The sequence below is a fragment of the Protopterus annectens genome, chromosome 8.part0, assembly GCF_019279795.1.
Source record: "Protopterus annectens isolate FY-2018-M chromosome 8.part0, PAN1.0, whole genome shotgun sequence".
NCBI classification, from domain to species: domain Eukaryota; kingdom Metazoa; phylum Chordata; order Ceratodontiformes; family Protopteridae; genus Protopterus; species Protopterus annectens.
Genome location: NC_056741.1, coordinates 406,140,301 through 406,165,900, shown reverse-complemented (window position 1 = coordinate 406,165,900; position 25,600 = coordinate 406,140,301). Strand labels below are relative to the sequence as shown.

The following is a 25,600-nucleotide window of genomic DNA, read 5'->3' as shown; positions in this document are numbered from 1 at the left end:
TACTGAACAATTGGAAAGAACTCCTGCACTGAGTTATTCTAACTAAAGTAAGTGAATCTTTTAAAACAGCACAGGGTAACCTGAAAATGGGGGGGTGGGGGTGGGAAGGGAGATCCAGCTGCAAGGTGCTAGCTGTAACACTTCAGGCAGACTGGGCAAACCATGAGTCTTCTTCCTCTTCCAGCTTCGGTATGTATTCATTCTGAAATGTCCATCTGGAGCTTCATGAAGATTAGGAATGTTTATAATGATTTAATGTTCTATATGTAAGGATCACTGTTCAATCCTGACTTTTGCTAATCTGTTTTTTATTTATTTAACATTTGTTTACCTGGAAAGTCCGACTTAGAACAAAGCCAATTTTCAGTGGAGGCCTGGGGAGAAATGTTCCAGATGCATGTCTTTGTAATGCAAAATAAATAATGTAGTGTACCTAACAGCATGATAGAAAAAACTGATAAGGTAACGATAATGGAGGAAAAACTGGAAGGATAGTACAAGGTAAAGCACTGTTTGCTTGGCTCCTAAGGCATTGTTAAAATATGTACTCATTAGAATCACATCTAAAAGACCTATTATTTACACTGACAGTATGGAACATATTATTCAGAATATTACTTTAATGGAAATTACTTAGATGAGCTGCTAATGCTGTCAGAATGCAGCATGGTTGAAAAAGCTTGAACATGTCACATTTTCTTTAGACACACTCAGATCTGGCATTGTGGACCTGACTGAATAGCTGGCAGCTCAGGTGGTAAGAAACTGTATAGACTTGAATTAATTAGGATATGACAATGTTTAGACAATGTTTAAAATGCTATCACCAGAATACTTTAAATGAATACCAAAGCTGTGTTCCTACACTATACTGTTTATTTCTTAGACAATGTTAAATTACATTGATATCTAATCGTGTATAGTTCTCACATACCATTATTGCTTAACGTACAGAGCTTTTCTCCCTGGCCCTCCACTGAAAATCAGCAACAACCCAGTTGGACATTCCCAGTAAGCAAATGTCAAATTAAATAAAATAAAAATTTATTGAGTCAATTTGAGGAAATGGGGACGGTCCAATAGTTCTTCTGAGACAGACCAGATGGATTTATGTCCTCTATGGCTGTAATAATTATAAGAAGTCTGCAAACAGTCAAACCTGGTAAATATGTTCTTTCTTGTAGAAAGAAATATCTTCCCCAAGATATCCCAAGATCAGACTGAGGAAATAGATCTATCGATAGGCCGGATTTGCTATGGCTATTAAGAGTCTTGTTTCCCGTTAAAAGCCTAAGAGGGTAACATCCTTCAGAAGCTAAATATACACAAAACATCAAGATACAGTTTTAAGACAGAGGGTGAACAAAGCAGCAGAAATGTTAGAAGTAAATTTTTACAGAGTTTATACTTAATATATACAGCAACCTTTCTGTTGAGGCTGTGGAGTTGCACATGATGACAAAATAAAAATTTACAGGACAGAAAAAAGGTAATTGTTGTGGTGGGGATAAAGTAAATCATTTGCTAAGTACATACCTCTCAACCTCTTAGCACAAGAAGTCTGGGCAAAGCCAAAAATAATGAGAAGATGGCCCGAAAAATAGGGACAACTTTAAAATACTGCTGTCATAAATTTTGATAGCTGCTAGAATAAAATGTTTTCTATTATCATACATTTTCTGAAAGATATAAAGTCTGAAAATCAAATGACTGTCTTTATTTAGTGAATTCAGTCCTCACTAATTTAAAAGAAAACCACAAATTTTATGAGGAACAGACCAAAAATATAAGGCAAAAATCTTGACATTCTGCAAAAATCTGGACAGTTGAGAGTAGCCTCTTCAGTAAATCTGATTGGTTGAAAAACAGGTGGTGAGATGCACAAAATGCTCCTCATTTGTCCTCATCATCTATGTGTTTGCCTTTATACCTTTTGTAGTTTATGTGGTATACACATTGATAGATCTTTTCCTTAGAGCTTTGTGCTGTACTACTGTAGGTGGTCCACAGGACTATGATCCTTCTATTTATCTGTCACTGAGGAATCGCTGAAGCTTCAGTCAGACAAACACAGCTAGAAGAAACTTCAACCCAATGAAGAAATGAAAAATAAGTGTTTCATCAGTGGGGAAAGTGCTGAACCTTGTCCCCGCCACTCCTTATTCATATATAATAACTGTACAGTTACACAACCATGGAAAAAAAGAGAAATTTCAGAAAAACTGTGAATCACAACTGGTGCTAGGATAGAAACAGTGTCAGCAATGATTTCTTATTAAAAAAGTCAGGTTGGATTGTCCATTTGTGATCAAAAACTAGCAATTTAATTTGCTTTATAAAGGACTATCATTAAGGAAGTTACCTATAACACTGCAGTGCCATTTTGTAGCATTATAACCAACATGTACTTTTTACTCTTACCATCTCTTGTTTGATATTCTTGGTGGATCTCCCCCCATCTTGCTTACCTGTACCAATGACCATCAGTTATTTTGTGTTGCTCCAACTGCTCCTAACTTAAAGTGTCCCTGGTACTAGCCCATGGGGGTGGGATTGCTGCAGCCATCAGAAAGCTGGAAAGGGGAAGGGAAACATACATGGGAGCAACCTAGCAGCATTGCATATGTTGTCTTAGTATGCCAGGAGATATTTGTTATGTCCTATCTGGGAGTGGCTGCTTGACATCACATATATCACTGCACATAGCATCAAACTGTGCCCTCTAAAAAAAAAAAACAATAAGAACAAACAATAAATTAAAATAGAAATTAAAATTTCACCTCTAATAGAACTGAGAGCACAGCCACTCCATCAGGTTTGTTCAGTGCTGCACTGACATTGTGGTACTTCTCCGAGTTGTAATGTACAACATGCATCTGTGAGAACAGACAAATATGTTAGACAGTTATACCAGATGAACAGTTTTTTTATGTTTCATTTATCATACAGCTTGCACTTTTCATGATGTCTACATGCTACTGCTTTCTTCTCAGAAACTCACAAAGCAATAAAGTAATATAGCAATAACCCATGCCTGAGTGTGGGTAATGCTGGATTTACCCACGGTTGGTGTGGTTTGGTCATGAGGGTGAAGCCCAAGTGGCCAAACAAAGACAACCGTGGGTAAATCCAGCATTACCCACACCCAGAAGTGGGTTATTGCTATTATACAATGGCATTATTTAAGAAAAAATATAATTACTTTTCTTAAATAATGGCATTGTATAATTGCTGCCCTTCTGCAGCTGTCTGGTATTCTGCGGCAGTTCTGATGTACTGCGCATGTGTATGCTTTCGCAGTACATCAGAGCTGTGGGCAAAAGCAACAGAGAAAGCAAGATCTCCGTTGCTTTTTACAAACTGTCTCGCTATGTTAAAGGAGTTTAACATAGCGAGAACTTTTAAAAAAAGCAACGGAGATAGGAAGATCTCCGTTACTTTTTTTAAAGCTGTCTCGCTATGTTAAACTTGTTTAACATAACGAGACAGCTGTAAAAAATGAGTTCTACTAATGGAAAAAGTCTGGGCGACCGGACCTTTTTCCATTACTATAACTCTGATTTACAACGTGCACGCTGACCAATCAGCGTGCAAATTTTGGAATATTAATGGGGATCATTTTTTAATATATCCTTCTATAACCCTTTTCCCACTCCACATTGTGCTTACTCTTTTACTTTGCTATCCTGTGTATTTTCCTTTTAAACATTTACATCAACATAGTAGTCCCATTATATTTCAGTACTATATTGTTATGTGTCTGCATCTACATATTTTATACCCACAAAAATGTTTAAATTGTAAGGGGCAATGACAAAAATGGAAGAGAACAACATTGTTTTTTTTTCATCTTTAGCTAAGCAAGACCTACAAAGACTAAATTGATGATGTGACTTCAAAGAGTGACACAGTATATAAAAACAGAGTGGGGGATTCAAACCCAGGCTTCAAAATGAATCATGCTAACTGCTTATGGCCTTACCTTTAATTGATATACAACCTGGCTGCTTATTGCACACTTTATTTTTGAAGAATATACCACAAAACCTCTGTGCCTTTTCACTGCTTTTGAAGGCCATTGGATGCCTCTTTGGTAGGTTTATAGGTTCATAAGCATATAACAGGCTAATGACCACAAGGACATTTTTAAGTCTAGTCATGCATCACAAATGTATCCCAAAAGGATGGTGCCTTAGAGGTTATTTTAGGGTTATGTGTAAGCTAAGACATGTATAGTCATTTACAGGTTGCCTCTATCCATTGGAGACATAGGTGACAGATGGGGGTGAATTTCTGATTTCCCATCCATTAGTCCAGGTTATGCTTGAATAGGTTCAGGGAGGAACTCTGCTTTACATGAATTGGAAACCTGTTCTACAGAAGGGGTATTTTCTGAGACACATTCCTGTCCTTCCAACATGTCCCATTTATGTTGCAATCAAGGTTTAAGTCCCTGGATCGAGTAGTTCTTATGATATTTGCTTTGTGGATATGCAAGTGGTCCAGCAGAGAGGAATCCTGGGATGCCTTGTATGCCAGACATAGGTCACCCTGCAACAGTCTATAGGAGACAGACTATTGGGATAGGGCTTTGAGGTGATCTGCATAGATGCATTGTTAATGCTCTATATTCATTTTATGAGGAACCCCTGTGGATGTTCCAGTTGTTGCATGTACCTAGTCAGTTATATACTGAAGGGGGGCATTGTTCTCAATGATGGATTTGATGAGGGCTGAGTACAGTGGAACAATGACTTCCTTGAACCAAGATGCCATACTCCTGTTAATAAGCTGAGCAACACAGAATGATTCTTTACTAGTTGAGACAAATGCTGGTCAAAATCCAGGTTACACAATGCATACATCCCCAAATCCATAACAGAATGCGGTACTTTCCTGAGGTAGCGGAATTCCCAAAAGGCACTATTATGCATTTCTTGGCAATGAGTTTTAAACTGTATCTATGACACCAGGTATTTGTCTGTATTAGCCCTTACCGGGGATATTAGTGTCATGGAGGGATTCTATGACTGCTCTCAGTTTGCAATCATCTGCAAACTTGTTCAGCCACAGGCCCTTGAGATTGGCCTTTAACTTCAGAGAAATAGATTCCAGAAAGGACAGGACCCAGTACTGAGCCCTGAGGGACTCTACTAGTGCTGGTTTCTTTGTGGAGGTAGACTCTTCCGTTGTAACTTCCTGGGCCTATCTGAGAACAGCTAGCAATGCAGACTGTGTGTAACAGGGGTTTATGCCTGATTCCATGAGTTTGTTTACAATGCCTGATTGGGGTATTGTATCAAATGCCTTGATCAGGTCAAGGTAGGCAGGATGCACTGTTTTGTCCTTGTCCATTTCCTTAGTGACCTTCACAAAGAAGTCTACCAGACTGAGTAGACATGATCTTCCCTGGGTTGGGTCCTGATTCCGGAGGTATCAGATCTCATTATTAATTATTTCTATGGTAATGCTTTCCACAGTTTTGCATATGAGACTAGTCAGACTAATGGGTCTGTTGTTTCTGGGGTCTGTAGAAGGTCCATCCATATGCAGAGGGATGACTATTGCAGTTCTATGGCATAAAGTCTGACTGGAGGCTATGGTTAAAAAGTGACTCCAGTGGTTTCGACAGGTCATTTTTCATGCTATTAAGGAGGCATCCTGGGATATTATTGGGGCCTATCAATGCAGTGTTCTTGGCCTTGAAGAGTGTGTTTAGGACCTGTTCCCCAGTGATGGTCATGGGGGTTATGTCCAATAGCATTTCTTGAGGTGTGACCGGGAGTGGGTAAAACTAGAGCTGCATTTGTTGGCCAGTAGATTTACTATATCTTTCAGCTCCATGTAGGTAGCTCCATTCTCATTTAGCTCTACACATTGATCTGTACAGCATTTGAGGGCATGGACATAGCTAAAATAAAGTCTTGTGATTGTTTTTGGCTTGGGAGGTTATTTTTACCTCAAAATTGGCTTTAGTAGGCTTGATTTGCCCTCTGAGTTGTTAGTTTAGATTGATAAGAGAGTTTTTATCCTGCTGGACATTGCATTTCCTGATGTTTGCTATGACTTTCTCCCTTATGTCGTACAGCTTATTGATGTTTGGATTCCACTAGGGTAGCCTTTATGTATTTATTTATTTATTTATTTATTTATTTATTTATTTTTTTTCTGAGTTTGTTCTGAGCTTATTTCTGGTAGGCACAGCTGTCTCTATGCATTTATTAACATGATTCTATCTAGTATCTGTGAAAATTTCACTTAAGCAATTGCATTGTCATGATGTGGGGGGCTTGATATTTTCTCAGGTTGTCACTTAATAATAGGAGGTTAACCTTAGAATAGTTCCTAAATGCTATGGGGCTAGCCTAGATCATGAGTCTTATTTTATTTCAACAGAGACAACTTTATGGTTCAACCTTACCAGAGAATACATTACATGAGGGGGTGAGGGGGGTGCAGCATTTTTCCATGTTTCTGAAGATTATGTCAGTACATTTACTTTCCTAATCTGCATGTGGACTATCTGGTCCAGGATGTTAGTGTTTATAAAGTCCAGGAATCTCTGGCCTGCAGGTTTGGGGTCATGTATGATTCCCATTTTTATAGTGGGGTAGTTAAAGTCATCTAATAATATATTATTGGGTTGAATGGTGAGTGCCTCCAGTAAGTCTGAGTTACGGGTTTCCTGGGACATACAGGGGGACCTATAGCTAGCACGGAAATGGTGTGGGAATTTGCTTATTCTAATTTGGACGTTGAGAAGCTCAAGCTCATCTTCCTGTCTGACCAGCCTTGCAGTTACCTTGTTATTGATGTAGATTGAGACACCTCTACCTTTAGTCCCTGTCTATGCAGTAGCTGGCCTAAATGTGCAGAAGGCATTTGCAGTCTTGCACTGCTGGGGTGCTCTCCACAGCTTTAAACCATGTCTCGGTAACTGCAAAGATGTGTGCGTTCTCCAGGATGAGAAGAGCTTGGAAGGAATTGGGCTCCTTATTTGGACTCCTGGCATTGAGAATAACACTTTTAGATCTTAGTTTTAGTGTTTAATTTAAAATGCTTACATATGTTAGTAATGGCACACCAGCAGCACCAAGATTCCACAATTATTAACTGCTAAGAGGATGTAGTTCTAAGAATATTGTGGAGACACAGAGTAAAAGAGAGAAGTGAATCCCAATTTTTCAGGAGATGTGAATTAAAACATGGGAAAACAAAACAGATTTCCACTCTGGCTGAAAACTTTAATTATTAAAAAAAAAAATCTATCGATACTAGCTGTACCCGGCCACGCGTTGCTGTGGCTCAGTCTGGTTAAATGGAAGAGAAAGAAAAGAGAAAGCGCACATTTCTAATATGTTTAATTTCACAATGCTTGTGGGTATACAATATTTTTTGTTGTTCCATTGTCTGTGCAGATATAGAGATTGTCTGATTTGCCGACTCTAGAACACGCAACATATAATTGTCCATGTGAGAAGCAATCAGTGTGTAGATCTAAACTGCACAATTCTAAAGATTGGCCCTGAGCTTTGTTGATGGTGATTGCAAATGCCAATCGAATTGGGAATTGCAATCTCTTAAATTGAAACGGCATATCCATTGGAATTATAGGAATGCGAGGAATGAGGACATCTTCACCTTTGAAAGGTCGTGTCAAGATTGTTGCTTCTATGACATTGCTCATTAATTTTTTTTACTGCAAGCCACATGCCGTTGCAAAGGTTTGGCTGGTTGATATTTTGCAACATGATAATTGGCACGCCGATTTTCAATTGAAATACGTGCAATGGCATCCCTGGCAGATCGAGTGAATTCAAAAATTCTGTTGGATAATTAACCGCTTCATCTGCTTCCACAACAGTGTCGACGGACTTGTATGTGACTGCCTCGCTTTGAATGTTAGACTGAATAATATTGTTAAGTTCGTAGACGTCTTTGTTCTTGGCCGCAAGAATAGCTCATTCAGTCAGCCAATCGTGATTCTTTTAATTGGTTTGAATATTGGGAAATTCGTCCTGAGGTCAGATCAACCGGCGCCTTTCCGTTCCCAATTTCCAGCAATTGATGTGAGAATATCTCAGCTGATCAATCGTTTTGCAGCTGGACACGCATATTTCTAGTTAATTTTAACATCTTTACGTGTCGCCACAAAGTAGAGTATTTCAGGCAAGCATTTATTTCGTCTGCTGGTGTACGTATTTGAGCCATTCTTTGTCTGTTTTGCTCGTTCGCTGATGCCCATTCTTCCTCAGTTTGATTTGCAATTACTCATCGCACTGCTTCCTTTCTGCGAGTACGACGACCTAAGCTTGATCTTCTGCGAGGCATTATTTGGATGAACTAAAGCAGATCAATTGCACTGAAAAAGAAGAAAGAAAGTTATAACAAAAACATATAAAATTGCATATTTGTATACAAATATAAAGAATCCATAGTAGGTATATAAAAACACGCGCATATTCGAATGCAACGTGTGACATCTATATAATAGTAGGTATATAAAAACACGCGTGTATTTGAATGCAACATTGTGTGAAAATTTCAAAGCAATCAGTGAAGAACTTTCGGAGATTTAAGATTTTGAACAAACGAATGTTTACATTTTTATTTATATAGATATATATATATATATATATATATATATATATATATATATATATATATATATCATGGAGGGGGTTTTGCAACTCGCCATGATATGGATGATGGATTTTCTAGCAGTTACATGTGTATGAAGGAGTTCTAGGTTATTATTCTTCTGGCTTAGATATGTAGTAATGGAATATCAAACAAAAATAGACACTCCCCCACCAGAGACACACACAGACACCCAAGTGGGCTGTAGGCATTAAAACCAGATAGAAAAGGGACATTAAAACCATATGTATGTAATTATAAACACATATATGTTTTCAAGGGTTAGAAAGGTCTCAAGACTGGGCAATGTTTTGATTAGGCTTCTAACATTGAGCAGTACCATGTTACTACAGGCCTGGTTTGAAACTGCTAGGGCAACTTTGTTGAGTTAAAAATGGAATATCCTTTATTGAAACACACAAACCAATAAAAGATATTCCATTTTTAACTCAACTGTAGACTACCTGCTGTTTTATTATTTTGTAGTACATATTTTAAAGTTAAATTTTTTTAGTGAACTAGGTGCTTAACATAATTCAGGAAGTAAACATCACACCCTGCACACTACAAAGTTTCTGCTTGGTTTGTTTTTGACCCAGTATAGGTTCCATACTGGGCTTTCTGAGACTTTGAGAGATATCCCAGATTTTTCTTTATGTATGTCTAACTATTGAGTCACCTGTGACAAGAATGTTTTCATGTGTTACAGTATGCTGTGGTTGCTTTAGGGGCTTTTTCATACTGCTTTGGTGGAAATAGCAATGTGTTTGTGGGGGAGGTTTGATTGTACTATTGAGGTCAAGGGACATTGCTACATTGCTTAGTAGGGCTAAGAGGCTTTCGAGGCTTTTATTTTGGTACCTCAGCATGTGTAGGTTTAGTGTTAGGGTTGTTATGTGCTGGTGTAGGTGCATTTTGAGCAGTGATGACCTTGATACATGAGATAGGTTTAAGGTTTGCCTCCAAATTTATGTATCTATACCTCTTACATATGGATTCTGTGGCAACAATAAGAGGTAATAATGAATGGTCATTCATGAGTATTAGTTCCTTTACTGCCTCAAAGTGCCTAATGCAAGTAATCTGGCAATAGAAAGGGTACAGATGAACTCTGGTACCATGGTGTCTGGAATTCAGATGGGGTGATAAATACAGTAGGTTCTGTGTAGTATGCTAGCTATGGTACATGCTTATCTGACAGCTACAAAAATATAGCAATGGTAGTTTGGTACAATGTGGAAGACAAAATGAAAATGCTTTTACTACAATATCACAAGAGACAACACAACTTAAAAGCACCAATGGCACAAAAGATAGCAAGTATTATATGGCAGTCACAATTCAGGTTATAGGCAGAAGTGCCCCCAAGGCTAACAACTGAGCTGCACAGAGTTACAGACACAGATGTCACAGCTGTTTGCATATAGTACAGACTGCTGTTCTAAGCAGGGGAAGATGAGGGCTAGATTTCAAATGACCTGAATTAGTGCGAGAAGAGCAGGTGCTGACTAGCTATTGTGTAGCAGGGTTAGCAGTCAAGTGGTGCAGCTTTGTAAAGCAGCAAAAGGCGGAGCTATTATAAGCAGCAATGGCAGGAGTGTACAACCTAACGCAGCACTACTTCAGAAGTGCTACCTGCGCAAATGTATGCAATGACTCAAAAATTAGGTGGAGACCAAAATAAATCTAGAGGTAAGGGACCAAGGAGGGCTATATCAATTTAAAAACTGCTTATGACCAAGGAGTATACAGAGCCCTGCTACTGCACATAACATAACTCATTGAAACTGGTAGAATGTCAAACCAAGAACCAAGTAAAAGCAAGCCAAAAATGTTTTTGCAACTGCAGCAGCTATGCGCAGCTCAGAACAGCCCAGACAAACAGTGCACTATAGCATATTATGTAGGCCAGTATACAACTACATTTTGAAAGTCAATATTCAAACAAGAAACCATCTGTGTTAGGGTCAGTAGCAAGGAGATGCCCAGCAATATTCATTCTCTTTTAGCAGAAAGAGCAGAAGCTGTTTAAAACACTTAAAACTCGGGCACCAATAATCAGTAGCACAAAGATGGTAATGGATCTTAAAATTGTATAAGACTTGTAGCAAACAGACACCCAAAGGACTAGCATTTCTTTCTTTTATCACAAGCAAAGCAACAAAAACTTTTCTAAATGAATAAAACACCGCACTTACAGATTAGCAGGATTTACAAGTAAATCGCACACAAACGACAATGCATCTTAAAAGTATATAATGGGGAGATGCCCAAAGCACTTGCCATCTGTTAACCTCAAAACAGGTGAATGGTTCAGTGGGTTTTCACAATGTGTTTCAACCTATAAATAAGGCTTCTGGTGCAGATCTGAATGCAGTACTACACTTGAGGTACATATTGCTACATGACAAAGTTGTGGCAGTTTCTTTGTAAGCAAAACTTCTAGAAAATGGTCAAAGCATACAAGGAACACATTTATGCAATAAAAAAGTGGAGAATTGAAAACTGCTCTGTGTAAACATACTAGGATGTGCAAGATCAAATGTAAAATATAGTCTTATTTTTTGTTATTGATGTTTTAACACCAAATGGTAGAAGAGGTGATTACAAAGCATTACTTGAGAAAAAGAAGTATGAATAGCAACCCAAGTTAAATGCAGGGCAATCACCTTGGGTGAATGACCACTTTAGTAAAAAATGTGTTTAAAGTTAAGGAAGGAACAAATTATGAAGATGGTTTATGTTTTAATTTGCTTGGTTAATAAACAAGAAATGTGACTTGAATTTTTGTATATAAGAGGTGGTTTTATGGTATTTGGTTATTCTGGTGAAGTCTTGTGTTTAGTGAAGATGAAAGCACTCAAGAAAAAAATGTTTTTACACCATGGTCCAGCATAAGTGTTTGGTTTTATAACATTAACAATTTTTCTTCTCACATAAGGAAAACAGGAAAACGTGATCTTAATGAATACAAGTCCAGCACAAATAAGCAGCAGTGACACATTAGTAGTGACTGCACTTAACTGTGTCTATAATCAGAAGATATATATTCACACCACATGACTATATTCAGAAAAAATCCCTGATGGTGAGCAGAAAAGAAGATATTTAATCCAACAAGTAAATAAAAACATACAACAGAAGCATAAAAGAAAAAATTAGCACTTTCACACGTTTAGTGCTTCTCCAGATCTACTCCATCAAAAAAATGAACCTAATTTAAAGAAACTACCAACCAACAGTATAGTCAAATCAATTAACTCTGATATGAAGGCTTGCAAACTTTTAAAGCAGGCTTTAAAGGTACAATCCCATTTAGGCTGGGGTTTTTATCAGCCTGTAATTTGGCAATCCATTTCATTTCTGGCACTTCGGTATGGTTCACAATGTCCCCACCTATCAAACTTTCTTCTACTATTTCCAACACCAAGGTAAAAGAATGCCCTGGATTATTAAAAATATGTTTATACAAGGCATTAGAAATCTTCCCATTTCTAAAGTCGCTCATATGCTGCAAAATACGTTCTTTCAAAAGCCTGTTGGTTTTTCCTTTATAATAACCATTACAAGCCTTACAGTTACCCTAATAAACCAAATTCCTCATTTAGGTATTGAGTCCGTCAGGAACTTTTTAAGGCCCACCAGTGACAATGACAATTGACAACTGACAGATTGACCTTATTTGTACTTTATTGGATCTTATCCTCACTAATAAAGTTTTTATTTTTAATTCTGTACTTTACTTGCAAAAGGTAGGTATAGCTATGGGCACATCATGCGCCAATAGCTAAGCCGATCTAGTGATGGACAAAAGCTTTAAAAGCTTGCAGGCTATCATATCAGAGTTAATTCATTTGACTATCCTATTGGTTGGTAGTTTCTTTAAATTAGGTTGATTTTTTTGATGGAGTACATCTGAAGAAGCACTTACGGTGTGAAAGTGCAAATCTTTTCTTTTATGCCTCCATTGCATGTTTTTATTTATTTATTGGGTTAAAGTAGATGTTTTCCACCATGGTGGTCATCTTGATTCTTTTTTCATTGATTTTATTTGTGAAAGTTCGACCTTTGCCTGCATGTGGTATATTTTGGACTAGAGTAGGAAACATGCTTTTGAACTTGGTCTGAGAACAGATTTGCCCCAGGCTATCCAACTATAGAGAGATCCTAACAAAATAATTTCGCATCATTATGCCTAATGTACCAATTAAGATACAGCCACCTTATGAGCTGTCGCCATAGTATAATGGAATGAGTACTGTAATCAAGGTGACTTGGGTTTGATTACCAGGCAGGCTTAGACACTCCAAGTATTTTTATTTTTTTTATGGAAGAGTAGATCAAGTGACCAACGCCAACTTTACTTCCTCAAGAAGATGGATTTGGCTTCAGTAACAATGTCAATGGTTAACAACTAGATGACTGATAGAGTACATGCACAGAGGTCAAATACATGGAACATACCATCACTGCAACCACAGATTGTAAGCTGAAATCCCTATCGGCTAATGATAAAATCCTTTCCCCAACAACAGTATAGCATTCTTTTCTCTGGTTCTCACCTCTCTGTGTCAGCACACTCACAATAAGAAATAACAATAATGCTATCTTTCCTGTACTGAGAGGACCCAACTGCAAAGCTGGTTATGGCAGGTAGTGGTAAACATCAGAAAAGGATAGTGCCAACTTTCTGTTTCATTTCTCCATGCTGTATAATAAAAACATAATGAGTTTAGCCTGCACTGCTAGTGTGTGTGTGTGTGTGTGTGTGTGTGTGTGTGTGTGTGTGTGTGTGTGTGTGTGTGTACACACACACACACATATATATATATATATATATATATATATATATATATAGATAGATAGATAGATATAGATATATAATGTATACATACTGTATGGGGAGTGAAAGAGAAATAATGTTTATATATATAAAATATAGGTGCACATCACATACCACACACAGCTCTGAATAAGTGTGATATTTCTTTAAGTGTGTGTGGGGGGGATGTATAAGTGTGTGTGTGTGTGTGTGTGTGTGTGTGTGTGTGTGTGTGTGTGTGTGTGTGTGTGTGTGTGTGTGTCTGTTTGTATGGATCTGCTTTGAATTATCGAATTATCAATATCATGAACTGTAAAATATTGAGACCGGAATTCCGAAACTTCATTAAACTGAAGCTGCAAAATACCATAACTCACAGTATCGAAAAACACAACGTAAAACTAACCTGCCTACCCTTCACAACTGCAAAACACAAAAAAACACTAACAACAAACTCATATCTTATTCTCACTGATTAAGCAGGGGGGCAAGCCCCCCTGTATCCCCCATACCACCTGCTAATTTAATATATATCAATTCCGAGATCGCACTACACAGAAGAAAACGGTAAATATACTGTTCCACGTTGTACAGCAAAAGATCTTATTTTAAAAACAATCTCATAAACAAATACGAACAACGACCCTATGTACCAATTCACCAGTCATTAACACAAAAAACACCGCTATCTACAACATTTCACTCACACTTCCATACAAAACAAAAATATATTACTTACCTACCTAACGGATCGCTACCTAATCACCTAACAGCAGCCATACTTTGTTCCTACAAACCAGTAAATCTTAAAGCTCTACTGCACAATGTCAACTTTCAGTTAAATGAAGTTTCGAAATTCCAGTCTCAATATTTTGCAGTTCATGATATTGGTAATTTGATAATTGAAAGTAGATATATATATATATATATATATATATATATATATATATATATATATATATATATATATGGGTTCCCTATGAAATACTGAATGCTCAGAATCCCGACATCCAAATTACCGAGACCAGAAGCCCGATACCCCACATTACCGAAAGACCAGAAGCGTGAAATTCAAAATCCCGATGTTAAGGGATATTGAGTTAGTGCTTCTGGTGTTGCGGTTCAGGAAAGTATCTGTGTGTAAGTGTGTTTGTGAAGGGCTTTAATGTGTGTTAGTGTGTGTTGTGACTGTGGTGTGTGTGTGTGTGTGAGGGACTGTAATGTGTGGGTGTGAGTTTGCCTTGTGTGTGTGTTTGTGCGATCTCGAAGTTTGAATATTAAAGTAGGGGGGTGTGGCGGCACAGTGTAGGATTATTTGTTTGGGTTTAGGGGGACACTGCGTGTATGTGTGTACTGTTTGTGTGTTGATCGTTCACGATTTTGAATTTCGCGCTTGTGGTCTGTCAGTCTTCTCGTCTTTCAGTATTTTCTCTCGGGATTACGGGTGTCGGTCTTGTGGGTTTTCGGTCTTTCGCAGTGAACTCATATATATATATATATATATATATATATATATATATATATATATATATATATATATGTTTATTTCATTAAATGGTAACCCACAGGGCAGAGCATAGCAAATACACACTGAATAAAGTACATGGGTAAATAACTGAAAAAGTGAGATTTGAATCATTGCAGTAAACTAGGGGCATACTCCAGTAAACTATACCATTATCAAGTTGCTACTAGACACAGAATTAACGTATGTAAAGTACATGTTATCAAACAACACACAGGTGAAAGTACACTAACATACAAGTGATTAAGGGTGAAATAATAACTTTTTGATAACTATAGAACAGTTAAGAAAACAGAGATATGAAAAACACAGATTTGAGAAGGAGAACTTGAGGGAAGAAGAGAGGCAGGATAAGAAAAAATGACAAGCAACTACAAGGGAAACATTGCAGCTCCCATACCACAGTAAGGGAATATGAATGATCATATCTAACACTGGGAAGCACTAAAATGTTAAAAGTTACAGAGAAAATAATAAAGTCATTCAAAAGGGGGAAGGTAGCTAGTGTAATATCTGGCATTGAAAGGTACAGTAAGACTTTACATTCATTCTGCAAGGTATGTTAGGCCACCAGCCCACATGCTGTACATATGGAATACTGACAGAGAATAAAGGCCTCTGATTCTTAAAGATATACAGACATATACTACATCACCCTTTGCCTGACACATATACAAATGAAACATTTCTAACAGACAAGTAATTACTTGTTCATGTACTTCTTTCAGAGATTAAATTACTCAAAGATTTCTGTAGTCTAATAATGTTTTGTTTCATCAGTAACAAAGCCTAGACACTTTCTTAGTATAGTAATAATAGTAATCCAAAAATGTATTGATTTATTTAATGTGTTTTAGTCCTTTTAATTGCCTGAGGGTCTGCCTGGCTTTCTGAGCATTTTTTCCCGATCTTACATATTCTGTTAATTCTGCAGTTTGCATTTATTATGGTGGTCTTCTAAGAACTGCATTTACCTCTGGACTGCTTTCTGCTAATAATTTTCTCAAAGTATTCTCCTATCTGTCACCTACTCCCCTCACACTCCAACAGCCACTCATCCCCAGTACCAGAACCTCTCCTCACACCCCTTTTATAATTCAAAACCTTCTCAAGGAAAGAAATCAAAACTCTTCTTAACATCCTCTCTTATGATACAGCTGAATCTGTTAGGAATCACCCATGGCATATTTCCTGTTGCAGAGACTTTGTTGTGGAACCACTCAAAATACTACACAATAACAGCCTCACCCACAAAACCTCATCCACCTCAGGTTTTGGCCCCATCTGAATTGTACCCAACCTTGGTAAAGTATTTGTAAAACTAATTTACACCCAGTTATGTACTACCTCCAAACATACTTGCCCAGACTGCATGACATCTGGACTGACTAAAATACCCACACAATTGCATGCACATTATTGGATGACAACCTCCTAAATCTTCACAAAAGAAACTAACGGGACCTGACTTCACTGATCTTATAAAACCATTCAATCTTGTTGACCAGTCCCTCCTACTTAACTCACTTTCTAATGCAGGCACTAGTAACTAAGCTCTCCAATTTTAAAAGTTTCCTATCTAACAGATACTTCAAAGTCAAAATTGTTAGCTCCCTATCAAACTCTTCCACACTATATTCAGATATACTCCAAGGCAAATTCCTTTCACCCTTGATTTTTCCCTTTTCATCAGCATTCTTCCAGCTGACCTTACTTATGTACATATAATCTTTTATGCTGAAGATACAGTGATCTATAAATCTTGTTTTACCCACTCTGTAATAAAAAATCGACTATAAGAAGACATGTTCAAACTTTCCAGCTGGCTAAGACAAAAAAATTACTCATAACAACAAACAGACGTATGACATTCAGAACCAAACCCAAGCTTGCAAAGATCCCCTGCACCTGGTATATTTTTCTCAATAACCTAACCTCCGTTGATACCACCAAACAGTTCCACTTCCTAAGAAACTGGTTATGTCAACATATTAACTTTCAATGTCATGTACAAGTAACCAATATAAAAATTAACTCACATCCATTCTGGGCAACTAACATTTTTCACTTTATTTCCCCTGAAGGATGGATAGCAATGGGTAAAGGGGTATTTCTTTCAAAGTGAAAATATGGGCTACCCTGGGTGGCATCATCATCCTCCAAGAAAAACCTCTCCTTACAAATTCTGCCAACAACATCTGAAAATGTATTACACTCTCAAGTTCTAGCCAAAGCTCACTGACTGCCCATCTCTTATAGGATAAAGTTTGCTAGCCTTCCTAATTTTCAAACATAACAACCTTCAGTCCTTCCCTTTGTCAACCATTTATTTCCATGTATCTGAAGAGTACAACCTTATATCTTTTTCCCTCGACATAAAACCCCAATTAAGGTTGCACTGCTCAGACCACAGCTTTTCCAGTGTAGAACCTCTCATAATCTCTTCCTGCTTTTCTTAAATAATGTTCCTCCTTTTAAGTATTCAAAAAAGAACTGAAACACTTTCTCTTCAAGGACACCTCTTGCACCTGTCACAATCGATGCAATTATTTAATTTTACCACTCTCACAATTCAGTTACCTTAGTTGCACAAGTACACTAGTGTTTGCATACATTCATCAACTTTAAACAAAAACACAGAACTTACGCATACATATACATGTTGCACATAAGCACAACTAATTTCTTTCCCATTATTTACTCTCTCTATTGGTCATGGTATCTCTGTATCTGTTTATATAATTACTCCTCTAATGATAATTTCTCATCTCCTTCCCTATGTTTATTGTTTCAGACTGAATTTGTATTTTATGTATATATTATATGTTTAGTGTTTGTTTAGTGTTTCTAGACTGCAGTGGTGGTGCTGCGTTAGCATTGTCGCCTCACAGTTAGACGTTGCCTGTTTGATTCTCAGTTAGAGCATCTTCTGTGTGGTGACATGCGTGAATGGGCGTTCCTTCGTTGAAGGTTGTGTGTTAGGCCCGGCAAGCCAGCATGTAAAAATCTACTGCCAATCATTAGCGGACCGGAGTTCCGCTGTGGCGACCCGTAACCGGGAAAAGCCGAAAGACACAAACAAATTATATGCTTAGTGTTTCTCTGTTACTTTCTTGTCACATTATATGCTATAATACTAATTTTGTATACTGTACTTTATTGTAGTTTCTGTTTTAATCTTCCAGACCAAACCTGTAAAAAGTCCAAACTACCTCTCAACTGTACAGATTTTCGCAGAATTCCAAATATTTATCTTATATTTTGGTCTGTTTCTCATAAAATTGTGGTTTTCTGGCAAGTCACTGGCAAATCATTGAGGACTGAAATTAGAAAATAATGACAGACATTTGAGATTTAGACTTCATACAAACTGACCCTCGTGCTCAAGACGAATACAAAATGGCCTTGTTTTCGCATTATTTCATAACCAGATATTCTGGATGTTTATCTGGGGAACTACTTCTGCATCCTCAGTTTGAATCCTTTCATTAACAAAGATAGATGTTATCAGTGGTACATTATAATAGGAGCGATTCCAGCAGCTGCCTGATGACTACATGCATTGTTAGTGAATGTGGGGTGATGCTGACTGTGGATTTGAATTATTTATTTATTTATTGCATTTGTTCACCGGGAAAGTCCACTGGGCCTAAAAAAGGCCCGGGGAGAAAATCTCCGACAAGAACAGAGATGCAGGAAAAAAATTAAACATTAATTGGTACAGAAGTATAAACAGTGTTACACATAGTGGTTACAGTAATGTATATAGAATATATACATAAGTCAGGAATTTAGTTGGTTTGATTACAGCAACATATACAAAATATATACATAAAAGCATAAATTTAGTTGGTTGTCAGATGAATTCAGAGTGGTAAAAACGGAGATAAATTAATCAGTATTATTGTACCAGTAATAACAAGTGATGAAAGAAAAAAAATAATAAATATGGAGAAAGTATCATCAGTCACTAGTAGTAAAAAGCATAGGAATTTAGTTATAATATAAGGAGAAGGAAGAGGTTAGGTTATAGAGCAGGTACATAGCCAGGAAGAGTTGAGATGATTTTTCAGTATTTGTTTGAAGGTGGTGGTGCTGCCCGTGTTTCTTATAGAAGGAGGAAGTGAGTTCCATAGTTTGGCGATGGTGAAGGAGTAGAACAGTTGACCAGCCAGTAAGGTGAGCTTTTCCACTTTTAGAAGTAGATGATTTTCAGATCTTAATTGCCTGCTGGGTTGGTATTTGGCAAGTAGAGTTGAGAGAGCAGGACAGTCTGTGGGTCTGTAGATTATTTTGTGTGGTGTAGTTAGCTGGGTGAATGAGATATGGTGGGGGAGTTCCAACCAGCCTAATTGTTTCAGTGAGTTACAGTGGTGGGATGAGAACTTGGCCTTGGTGGCAAATTTAGCTCTTCTGTTGTAACACATATCAAGTTTGGATTTTGTAGAATTTGGGATATTAGTGAGGAGAGGGGCACCATAAAGGAGAGAGGGTAATAAAAATGTAGTTGTAAGGGTTTGTCTAGTAGAGAGACTAAGAAAGTGTTGGTGCCTATACAGCATACCAAGCTTTTGGTGTGTTTTTTGATGTTACTGTTTATGTGTAGGTCAAAGTTTAGGTTTTCATCTATAATAATGCCTATTAATTTAATGTGTGGGACAACTTCTATAGTGGTATTGTCTTGGGCTTGTATACTGAAGAGTTTTTTATCTAGGGGAGTGGTTTTCTTAGAGGTAAAAATGACTAGCTTAGTTTTTTTGGATTTAGAGAAAGATGATTGTTAGGCATCCAAGATTCAGTAGAGGTGAGGGCATTCTGGGTGATCTGCTGGAGTTCAGAGCTGGAATTTGTAGTGCATATTATTGGAGAGTCATCAGAATACTGGATTACTGAGCATTGTGGGAGAGTGGTGTGAAAGTTGTTAATAAAGATGCTAAATAAGACAGGACCAAGTATGGAGCCTTCGGGTACCCCTGTGGAAGTATTGAGAAAGGGAGAGTAAGACTGTTGCCATTTGGTGGATTGCTGCCTATTGGAGAGATAGCTATTGAACCATTGCAGGGTAGGTGGGGAAATGTGGAGGGTAGATAGTTTAGAGAGGAGTATAGTGTGGGAAATGATATCAAAAGCCTTGGAGAGGTTGAGGAAAAGAGAAGCGATTATTTTACCAGAATCCCGTGCCCGGTTAACTTTATCAAGGAAGGAGAGGAGGGCTGTAGTGGTGCTGTGCCCTGGTCTGAAACCATGCTCAGAGGGTGACAGAATTTGATTTTCAAGCAGGTGGTCGAGGAGTTGGGCATGGATGCATTTTTCCAGTATTTTAGAGAGGGGTGAGAGAATAGCTATGGGTTGAAGGTTTGTGGTGTCTGTGTTGATGCTGCCTTTGTGTAAGGGGAGAATGAATGCTTTTTTCCAGATGTCTGGGACAAGGGACTCTTTAATTGATTTGTTAATGAGTATGCTAATGGGATAAGCTATAGAGTTTGCAGCTAGCTGCAGGAAGTGTGGGGGTAGATTGTCAGGGACTAGAGTACAGGGTTTTTTTATTGTGCCAGTGGGTATGGGGGAGAATTTTGGGTTAGAGTTGTGTGTAGGATTGTTTTCTGGGATGGTATGGTCATTAGCTGTCTTGGTGGTGGCAGTGTTAACCATAGGAAAGGTGGTGGTTAGGTTAGCTATGGTGTCAGTGAAGTAGGAATTGAAGAGGGTGGCAAATTCGGTAGAGGTTTTGTGTGGGTCAGGGGATGGGTTGATTTGAGTACCTGGATGTAATAGATGGTTGATGGTGGACCAGAATTTTTGGATTATTTTTATGTTGGCTTTGTAGGTGGACGCAGTGGGCTTTTTTATCATTGGTTATTAGATATTTTGCCTGGTTACGGAGTTGTTTGTATTGTATTAGAGTTGTAGGGTCTTTGTTTTTCTGCCATGATTTCCAGATTTTATCCCTTGTGGACATGACTTCTTTGGTTGATTTTGAAAGCCAGCTTGAATGGTTATGTTTTATTCATTTTTGGCAGGTGGGTGCTTGCCTATTTAGGATGTCTAGGAATGCTGAGTTAAGGAACTCAACAGCCTAGTTAAGTGGCAGGGATTTGAGGGGTTCCCAATTTACCTTAGCTAATGTTTCATTAAATACAGATGGTTGGAACTTAGACAAATTTCTGGTTGATTTGTATTGGTGTTGCCCTGGGGTTGGGGTGGTTTTACGTAGAATATATGCTGGGTGGTGGTCACTAATGGTATTAGGTAGTATGCCTGCAGTGATGATATTGTTAGGGTGGGACACTAATATCCAGTCTATTGCAGAGCCCCAAATGTTATTTTTGTGGGGTCTGGTGATGTCTTCAATTAGTTGGGAGAAGTTGTAAAGGTTTATGTTTTTTGAGGGATTGTTGTGGGCAATATCTAGCCAATCGATGCTTACATCACCTAAGATGATGGTTTTATCTATGTTTTGTGAAGTCCAGGCAAGTATGTTTTCTAATACTGGTATGTTGTTTCCTGGAGGAATATACAGAGCAATTATGCAAATGTTTTTATGGCTGTTAAGTTTTAATATAGAGATTAGTACTTCGGCTGGGGAGAAGTTGGGTGTTGGTTTTGAGAAGGGAATTAATGTATATTTCAGTATACTTCAGGGAGGAATCAGGGTTAAAATACCATCAAAGAAAATGGTCACAGTGCCTCTGGCAAGATCAGGAAATGTGGGACAATGGGGGTAAAGTATTTTAAGATAAAGTACATCATGAGTTTTTGAACTTAACCAGGAAAACTGGAAGATGAATGCTAAGACAGCTAGATAGTAGAAGTGGAGATTCGGATAGGCTTAACTAGAAAGATGATCTCGCCTTAAATGCTTTATTTTATGAGGCGTGTGCTAACCATACCAGGGATAAAGTCATACAAGTAGTGCAAAGAATATTTATAATTTTGTTTGGAGGGTTAAATGCACAACAAAGGAGGAAGGACAGGCAGAGACAGGTAGCGTAGAGAGTTGAGAAATTTAGAAGATATACAGTGGAAAGGTACGCTGCAATGCATATGAAAACATGGGAGGGGGACTGAGATGAACTAGGTTTATTTCATCGTTTTGCACTTCAGTTAACTTGCTCCATCCTTGTCAAATAACAAATTTATTTTATCATTTTGCAGTTTATTTTACTGTTTTAGAGTCTTATGGCTTTATTTTTACTTTATTTGTTGATTCTGCAATTAAATAATTTTAAAGGTCCCTAATACTCGAAATTGCCTTGTCCACATAGTTTAAGTTGTTTTATCACAGCAGTACACTCTCAAGTAGTCTTTTTTTGGTGTTTTTACATTAAGATATTATCAGTGCCCTGTACAGATGCAAGCACATAGATAGTAATTTTATCTATAAAACTACCCTTAGAACTGAAAGGTGTAACTTAATGTGGCTAAAACAAAGCCATTGTGCTCAGACAAGTTTAGATTAGCTAGTTTGCAAGTTCATAGGTTCATAGGTTCATAGGTAGGTACTAGGCTATCGGCCCAAGGGCCTAAGTAAGCCTAGCCAACAAGGTTCCCTGGCTTACGCCACCCAAGAAAGTTATTTTCCTGTGCCACTATCGAGCAGACACAGAAGTGATCCCCGGGGTGTATTTCTTATTTCCCATCCACTCATCAAGATTTTTCTTGAAGAGTGCTAATGAAGAACTTTGCTTGACATAGATGGGTAGCCTGTTCCAGAGTATGGGAAGTCTCTGGGACAGGAATATATCCCTCCAGCATGTCCTGTTTATTGTGGTGACAAGGTTTAGGTCCCTAGAGCGTGTAGCTCAGAGGGATTGGGATTTCTTTTGGTGTAGCATGTCCAACAGCTCTGGGTTTGACATAGCTTTATATGTTAGGCAGAGATCACCTTGGAGTAGGCGAGATGTTACGGAGTAAAGCTGGAGTTTTTTGAGGCGGTCAGTGTAGGGCATTTGTTTGAGGTCAGTAATCCTCATTGTGAGGTACTTCTGTGGCATTTCCAACTTCTGCAGATGCCTTGTGAGGTACATTCCAAAAGGGGCGTTGTACTCTATAATGGGTCTAATGAGTGTTGAGTAGAGAGGAACAATGACTTTTTCTTTTTTCCTAGATGAGAACACTTTTATGATGAGGTGTGCCACGGAGAAGGACTTCCTGACTACTTTGGCGATGTGACTATCAAAGGAGAGACTACTGTCCACCTGGGTCCCAAGGTCTCTTATCACACATTCAGTGTTAAGTAGATTGCTGCCTATGTGGTAGTTCATGGGTACAGAGTTTTTACCAAAGGGGATGACACTGCACTTTTTGGCATTGAGCTTGAGGCCATGGCTCTGACACCAGGCATCTGTCTCAGCGAGGCCCTTCTGTAGGATGTCCACATCATTTGGGGACTTGACTATGGCTCCTAGTTTGCAGTCATCTGTGAACTTCATTAGCCAGAGGCCTTCTGTGTTAGCCTGTACTTCAGAGAAGTAGATACCAAACAGGAGAAGTCCCAGGACGGAACCCTGTGGTACTCCACTTGTCACTGCTTTGAGATCAGATTTGGAGTCTGCAACTTTTACAGTGTGGGTTCTGTCAGTGAGCCAGTTGGCAACCCATCTTGTGACGTAGGGATTTATACCTAGTTTAGTGAGTTTAGCTATAATTCCAGAATGGGGGTTGGTGTTGAAAGCCTTGGCGAGGTAAAGATAGGCTGTGTGAACCACCTTACCCTCATCTACGGCTTTGGTGACTGCCTCAAAGAAGTCCATCAGGTTCAGGAGGCATGATTTGCCTTTCACAAACCCGAACTGGGTGGGATCCAGAGTTTGGAGGTTATCAATGTCTTTATTTATGAGTTCCATGATGACACGTTCCATGGCCTTGCAGACCAGGCTCATCAGGCTAATAGGTCGATAGTTCCCGAGATCAGTGGTGGCTCCCCCTTTGTGGAGTGGGATAACTGTTGCTGTGTGCCATTCAGTGGGCACAAAGCCTGATGCGAGGCTATTATTGAACATGGTGCTTAAGTGGGGAGCCAGTTCATTCTGAAGTTCGTGTAAAACGCAGCCTGGGATGTTGTCCGGTCCCATGGATGCTGTGTTTTTGGCATTAGAGAGTGCAGCTTTTACCTGCATAGTTGTGATTACAGGGACACTGCATTCTTCCTGTATAGATATGGGCCCTTTAGGGGGTGAGAGGGGGGTAAAGTTAGCACTGAACCTATCTGTCAGGATGTTGGCAATATCAGTTGGTTCTGTAATTTTCTTGCCTTTGTGCTGTAACTCAGAGCAGATCTGGGTGTTGCCATCGAGATTCTTGACATATCTATAGAATGCTTTGTGGTTGTCCTTGGAATTAGTGGCGATTTTCTTTTCATAGCTAGCTTTGGAGGATCTTATAAGGAATCTCAGCTTCTTACTGAGGCTGACCAGGGAGCTCCTCCACTCATGGGATTTTACTCTCTTTTGCAACAGTTTCTTCCATCTGTTGAACAGTTAGTTTATGGCAGTGGACCACCAGATTGGCTTCCTTTTTTTTGGAGGATAGTGTCTTGGTTCTGTTTGGGATACCATGATCCATGCACTCGTGTAAGTGCTTATAGAGTGCATTTGTGTAGGATTAAGCAGTTGTAACTGTATTGTCCATCTTCATGGGTGTCATGAAGTTCACCACTTCTGTCTTAAGAAGAATGAAGTTGGCTTTGGAGAAATTTTTTACTGTGGTTTCCTTAATGGGGGGTGGGGGCAGAATGTGGATATCAAGGGTGATTAGCTTATGGTCAGATCGGACCAACGAGGAGTTGACTTCAGGTGTGGAACACCGGTCACTCATGTTGGTAATGACTAGGTCTAGGATATTGTTGCCCCTGGTGGGGGTGTGGATAAGTTGATCCAGGGCATTGGAGTTTATGAATTCCAGAAAGCATTGAGCTCAGGAGTTGGCACACGAGTAGTTTTCCCAGTTAATGGTGGGGTAGGAGAAGTCGCCCATTATTAGGGTGTTTGGTTGAACCCTAATATTTTCCAGTACATCAAGAAAAGAGAAGTGGGAATCCTGGGGCATGGTGGGGGATCTGTAGCAAGCTACAGTTTGGATTGCAGCTTTGCCCAGAGTTAGTTGAACTTGGATAACCTCAAATGCATTATGCTGAACAACTAGCTCCCAGGGTGACAGGTGCAGGCCATCTGTGGCAAAGCATCGTGGTCTGTCGACCATGTCATCCCAAGCAGACAGATACTGGATCCCCTTAGAATGACACCAGAAGCTTAGCCAATTGTTGAAGTCAATCATTTTGTCCTTGTACTGCAGTATCATTCTGGGCGATGGCAGAATGCAACTCAGGGCTAGGGTCATACCTGCCTGGGCTACAAGATTGGAGTGCTCTTCCATGTCTCTTTTCATGTAGTCCAGGGTGGTACGTCTCAGGTCATTCACACCAACATGGATAATGACAGAGTCATATTTGTACTTGTTGTGGAGTGACCTGAGTGCGTGGGTTATGTGGCGGATCCTGGCACCCGAAAGGCAGCTGTCTGACAGTAACCTTCTCCTTGTTAAGCAGCACTAGCATCAAATCTTAGCACAATCTAACCTAGTCTATTGCCAAACCCCAAAGACTGACCAGAGAG

The 25,600-nt window shown here is 38.8% G+C and overlaps 1 protein-coding gene across 1 annotated transcript in view; it reads right to left on the bottom strand.

Annotated features, from left to right (window-relative positions):
* CA14 (carbonic anhydrase 14) overlaps positions 1-25,600 on the bottom strand; it is a 449,592-nt gene that overhangs the window by 182,119 nt on the left and 241,873 nt on the right. Inside the window, exon 5 of the mRNA XM_044079914.1 lies at positions 2,781-2,876. Coding sequence (XP_043935849.1) covers positions 2,781-2,876 — 96 coding nt within the window. The remainder of the gene's footprint in view (positions 1-2,780; positions 2,877-25,600) is intronic.